Genomic DNA, 5506 nt, shown 5'->3' with positions numbered 1-5506 from the left:
TCGGCAATTTTTACCAACTTGTTTTGGTAAATTCATGTGGACCCCACTGTCAGCCTACTAACTCATCCAAATTTGATGAACTGTCGGCCTACCTGCTAGACCACCACCCCTCCTCCCTCCCGGCGAGGCCAAATTCAAAAGCCGAGAACGGCGAGCAGCGCCAAACGGAGCCCCCCGACCCGGCCGCCGCCACGCCCGCCCGCCCAGATCCGTTCCGCCCCCCACCGCCGCGGCCGCTCCAACCCCAACAGACAGGACGGCCGGCCTCTCCGTCCCGTCCGCCCCAAACCCGCAGGTGAGTAAATCGCAACGGCGCCGCCCAAATTCCAAATCTTTCCTCTCCTGTCCCCACTCCCCTCCCCCTCTAGGGTTTCCTCCCGTCCATGCCGGATCTCTAGCCCCCGCGCCCATGTCCCGCTCCTTCTTCCCGACCTGCTCCTCCCAGAAAGGTGGCGCGCCTCGCCTTTCGCAAGATTTCGTCGATTTCTCTCCGTTTGCCTGACGTCGCGCCTCTTTTTTTGGTTCTGATCTGAGCAGCCGAGATGGAGGAGATGAGCAAGGAGCTGGACGGCCTGCGGTCCGAGGCGGAGGCGCGCGCCGCCGAGTGCCGCGCCAAGTCGGCCCTCGTCGACGGGCTCAGGCGCGAGGCCGCCGAGCAGGCCGCCCGGCTGCGGGAGGCCAGGGCGGAGGTCGAGCGGCAGGCGGGGGAGATCGCCGCCAAGGACCAGGAGGCCTCCTCCGCCAGGGACGCGTGCGAGGGCCTCCGGGCCAGGGTCGCGGAGAAGGAGCAGGCCTTCCGGCACCTCTGCGCCGCCCACGACGGCCTCAAGGCCAGCCTCCGGGAGAGGGGCGAGGGCTGGGATGCCGACAGGAGGGGGCTCGTCGCCGCGCTGGAGGAGTCCGAGGTGAAGCGGCTGGAGCAGGACGTGGCCCTGCGCTCCTCCAGCGAGGAGGTTTCAAGGCTCAAGAGGCTCCTGTCAGAGAAGGAGAAGAGGTGCTCGGAGGCTGAGCAGAGGGCATTGGCACAGAGGGAGGTCATGATGAGGGACGACACCCTCGCCAAGCTCGAGGAGGAGAAGGCCGCCATCCAGGGCAAGCTCAAGTGGAAGGCCGAGCAATTTCGGCACCTCGAGGAGGCCCTCAAGAAGGTCCGAGATGAGTTCAGAGACGCCGAGAGGCAGTGGGGCTCCGACCGGTCAACCTTGGCTGATCAGATCGGCGCTCTTGAGACCAAGTTGGATTCCAAGACAAGGGTCGCCGAGGAGTTCCGGTCGAGGCTCGAGATGTGCAGCCAGGCGCTGGCCCACGAGGAAGGCCGCAGGAAGCTGCTCGAAGCAGAGATGTCTGATCTGAGGCACATGTATGGCAATGTGGTTTTGGAGTATGAGGAGGCCAGGTCGACCATTGAGCTGCTGACGTCGAAGAGGGACGGTGAGATTGCATCTTTGAGGAGCTCACTGGCTGAGAAATCCACTCTGCTCAATGAGATGGAGTATTGTAAGGCGCGCCTTGATCAAGAGAATGGGGATCTGCGGTCTTCGCTCAAGGAGTACCAAGAGGCTCAGATTGGCGGTGCAGATGCTGCAGTGATGTTGAAGGGTCTGCAGGAGAAATTCCGAGCTTTGGAGCAGACACATAGAAGCTGCACCGAGAAACTGAGCCGTAAAGAAACAGAGTGGAAAGCAAAGATGGGAAAGCTTGAGAATGATCTTGATGGATGCTTGTCACAGCTGGATTCCAAAGATATGCTAATCAGGCAATTGCAGAATGAGTTGCTGAGCAGTTATAGCTCACTGGAACTCCAAACCGTAGAGAACTTGGAAGCTTCAATAGTCCGTCTTGCTGTAGAGTCAAAGTTCTATGATTCCTGCTCACTTGTTGATACTTTAAAACTGAATATCCAGCAGCGGTGTGAATTTTTTGAGCAGAATGTCGCTGCTGTGAAAAATCAATTGGAGGAGAAGAACCTTGTCATTGCTCAGTCCCAAGCTGAACAGGCACACCAATTGGAGGTAATGGCGACACTGCATGGAAGAATTGAACAGCTAGAATATATGGAGCAGGAGCATGAAAAGATGCAAAGGCAACTTGGGGCATACAAAGAAATGCTGGACAATGCATCAAGAAATGTTCACTGCTTAAAAGAAGAAACTTCAGAGAAGGAAAAGAGCCTACAGGAGGAATTGGGGAAAGCTTTGAGTGATCTCAATGAAGCACACCGTGACCTTGATGAGCAGAAAAGCCAACTGAGACAATTCGAAATCAATCTCCATCAGCAAAAGCAAGCAGTGGAGCACTTGGAAATGCTAAAGGTTGATTTGGAGACTGAACTCAAGGGTTATATGGATGACAACCATGTACTGAAGAGAGATCTGGATGTTGCTCTTAACGCCAAAATTGGAGCTGAGGTGTCTCACAGGGAAGAAAGGGAGAAGTTACTAGGTGCTCTTAATGAAACAAACTGTGCCCTTTCCGATAGTAAGAGCAAGCTTTGTGAGAACGAAATCACTCTTCATCAGCAAAAGCAAGAAGTAGATCATCTGGAAGAGCTGAGAGTTGATATGGAGACCAAACTCAAGGGCTACGTTGATGAAAATGATGTATTGAAGAGGGATCTTGATGTCGCAACTATTGCTAAAATGAAAGCTGAGGAGATCCACACAGAAGAAAAGGAGAAGCTATTGTTTGCTCTCAATGAAGCAAACTTTGCTGTTTCTGAGATGAAGGAAGAGCTGGACCAACTCAAGATCAATATTCACCAGCAAAAGCAAGCAGTGGAGTGTTTGGAAAAAATAAAAGTTGACATGCAAACTGAACTCAAGGGCTATGTGGATGAAAACAATGTATTGAAGAAGGATCTTGATGTCGCGACTATTGCTAAAATGAAAGCTGAGGAGATCAACACAGAAGAAAATGAGAAGTTACTGTTTGCTCTCAATGAAGCAAACTTTGCCGTTTCTGAGATGAAGGAAGAGCTGGACCAACTCAAGATCAATATTCATCAGCAAAAGCAAGCACTGGAGAGTTTGGAAAAGTTAAAAGTTGACATGCAAACTAACCTCAAGGGCTATACGGATGAAAATTGTGCACTAAAGAGAGACCTGGTTCTTTCTCTTGTTGCCAAATTCGAAGTTGAGGGCACCCTTAGAGAAGAAAAGGATAAGTTATCAAGCATAGTTGATGAGAGAGACAGGAACATCAAGGAGCTTCAGCAATACATCAGTGTGCTGGAAGAAGATAATTTGGGTCAAAAACTTGATATGGCCAGTCTTATCAAGTCAGAGGTTAAGAAATCCATTCTAGAAGTGAACAACAGGTACTCTGAAATTGTTGAAGTCTTTGACAAAAAGCTCTTGGAGCTTGAAACAAGGCTTGGCTTTTTTGAGCAGAAATACACACGTAGAGAGCATGAGATCATGGAAATATTTGATCAAGAGGAGGCAGATTGGTATATGTTAATTGCAGAGAAGGAAGATGCTATTGCTGACATTCAACAAATTGTTGAGTCTGTTCAACTTAACATAAAGCATCTTCTTGATGCTGCTGCATCAAAGCTCTCAGAAGTTCAGCTTGAGGTCCAGCAGCTTTATGGCCTTGCAGAAAATCTGAATTCGCTGAATCTCATCCAAGAGCATGACAGTTATTTCAAAGACATGCTCATTGAAGAGTGCCAAAGAGAGCTGGTGGCCCTGCAAATGAAATTAGTTCTAGAGAAAGAACAGTCTAGCAATTTGAAGCATGTTCTTGAGAAACTCAAAGCTGAAACCACTGCGGAGATATTAGAGAAGGCAAAGGAGCATCTGGAAGTAGTAAATAAGCTGAAATACTTGGAGGAAAGTAAAGAAATGTTAGAAGAACATTTGGAGGAGTTGAAGTCCAGAACAAAGGATATATGTAATGTTGCTGTTGAAGAAAGGAAACAGTTAGTTGATGAGCTGAATGGGATCACATGTAACATTGGAGCAGCAATTCATGCAGATGAAGATCTGAATGCAAGCTTGGCAAGGATCATGCAGAAAGCTAACATTGAGGAACCTATCTTGAATTCTAGCAGCAAAGAAATGCCTAGCTTAGAGAAACCAAACGTGAGAAATCATTCGCCCCTGGCCAGGAACAAATCTGCAGCTCTCCCAGATAGAAGATTACCACTAAAAGAGAACAACTATTAGTCTTGGTAGGTGCAGTCAGATTGTGTACTGACATTGTTGTAATCTCTGTATCCTATTTCTTGCCGCCGTTTGTGTTATTTTGTTACACAGAATGGCCATGTTTATCTGAAATTTCTTCCGTCAGCTGCCTTTAAATTAAAAAATCAGGCTAATAAATAGAATGTGTTTGTTGTAGTCCATTACCCACAACTGTACCGTTATCTACTCTTGAATAGTTGGGTTAATAAGCTTTTCTTAATCTTTTGCTGTAAGAGTGCAAAGTTCTCACCTGTTTATAACTGTATGTTTTCCTGAGTTGTTATTTGTAAGGTGATGATGGTTGATGGGATTTTGTGCCGTCTATCTACTGGATTAAAATGTAAAAACAGTGGTAATCATCATTCTTTCTCCTGCCCCCTTCTGTCTGTAGAGTTAAAACTGCATCTCTCCCAGAAATCCAATTCGTCTCTCAGGTAGCAGATGAACATTTTAGCAATTACTCGTGTCGTAGAAGTTTTTGATGTCTCTGTTTTCTAATCTCTTTGTGATATGTTTGGACAACTGGCTGCAAGGCAATACTAACTGTCTGAAGATGAGGATCTCTATTTGGCTTTGCAGTTTTTAGTTTGGGTGATAATGTGGTCTCATCCAACAGGAATGATGACTTTTGGCGCGCGCGGGGGGGGGGGGGGGGGGGGGGGGGGGTGCTAATATAACCTGTCCTGATTTTAAAGCTAACTCCAATTGGTGTACCAAAGACAAAGAAATGCATTAGATTTTGAAAATTGTTGTGTACAGTTACTTCTACTTTGCATATTAATAACTGTCTGACATGGACTAATAAGTAATAATAATTTCCATAATAAAATAAATAGAACTTATCTGACCATTGACATAAGTCTTCATATTCTTTTGTGGTTTAACGAGTACATAAAACTCAATGTGCTGCTGCAGGCTCACTTTGTTGTCCCCATTCAGTTTCTGAAACGGCAACCTCTGGTGGCATTCCGTGCTTCTCAGGCTGTTACCTGCCTACGGCTACCCACTGCTCATTGTTTTGATCATTTACTTGCCCAATCAGAGGTCCTGTTCTTGTATGTTCTTTGTACATAGATTTGGGTGGGTGGTACAAGTTACTTTCATAAATTTGCGAAGGATGATACTGTCATGTGTTCTGATCTGCCGGTCCAGATCATACGCGGCAAGCAATTGAAGCAACCACTGGTCCATTTTGATTGTAACTTGAGCCATTATCTGTTTGGAGTAGTGTTATTTTTTACCCTCTGCCAGCTTCTTCCATTGTGCTGTTTGATTTTTTGAAAACTGAATGCAGAATTAAACTTGTACGGATTCGATAT

General features: G+C 47.2%; 1 protein-coding gene across 1 annotated transcript; it reads left to right on the top strand.

Moving 5' to 3' along the window:
* The first annotated feature begins 310 nt into the window (after positions 1–310).
* LOC109786372 (uncharacterized) lies at positions 311–4420 on the top strand. Its single transcript, XM_020344942.4, has 2 exons — positions 311–449; positions 538–4420. The coding sequence occupies exons 1-2, from the start codon at positions 410–412 to the stop codon at positions 4167–4169; spliced, it is 3672 nt and encodes a 1223-aa protein (XP_020200531.1). The 5' UTR covers positions 311–409; the 3' UTR covers positions 4170–4420.
* Positions 4421–5506: the final 1086 nt, after the last annotated feature.

The sequence above is a fragment of the Aegilops tauschii genome, chromosome 4 (genome assembly GCF_002575655.3).
Source record: "Aegilops tauschii subsp. strangulata cultivar AL8/78 chromosome 4, Aet v6.0, whole genome shotgun sequence".
Taxonomy (NCBI): domain Eukaryota; kingdom Viridiplantae; phylum Streptophyta; class Magnoliopsida; order Poales; family Poaceae; genus Aegilops; species Aegilops tauschii.
This window is presented reverse-complemented; position numbering and strand designations above follow the sequence as displayed.

What these genes read in the sequence shown, in the direction of transcription:
- LOC109786372 (XM_020344942.4), top strand. Translation starts at nt 410, where the DNA reads ATGTCCCGCTCCTTCTTCCCGACCTGCTCCTCCCAGAAAG. An exon ending in GACCTGCTCCTCCCAGAAAG is followed by an intron (nt 450 to 537) that starts GTGGCGCGCCTC and finishes TGATCTGAGCAG; the next exon opens with CCGAGATGGAGGAGATGAGC.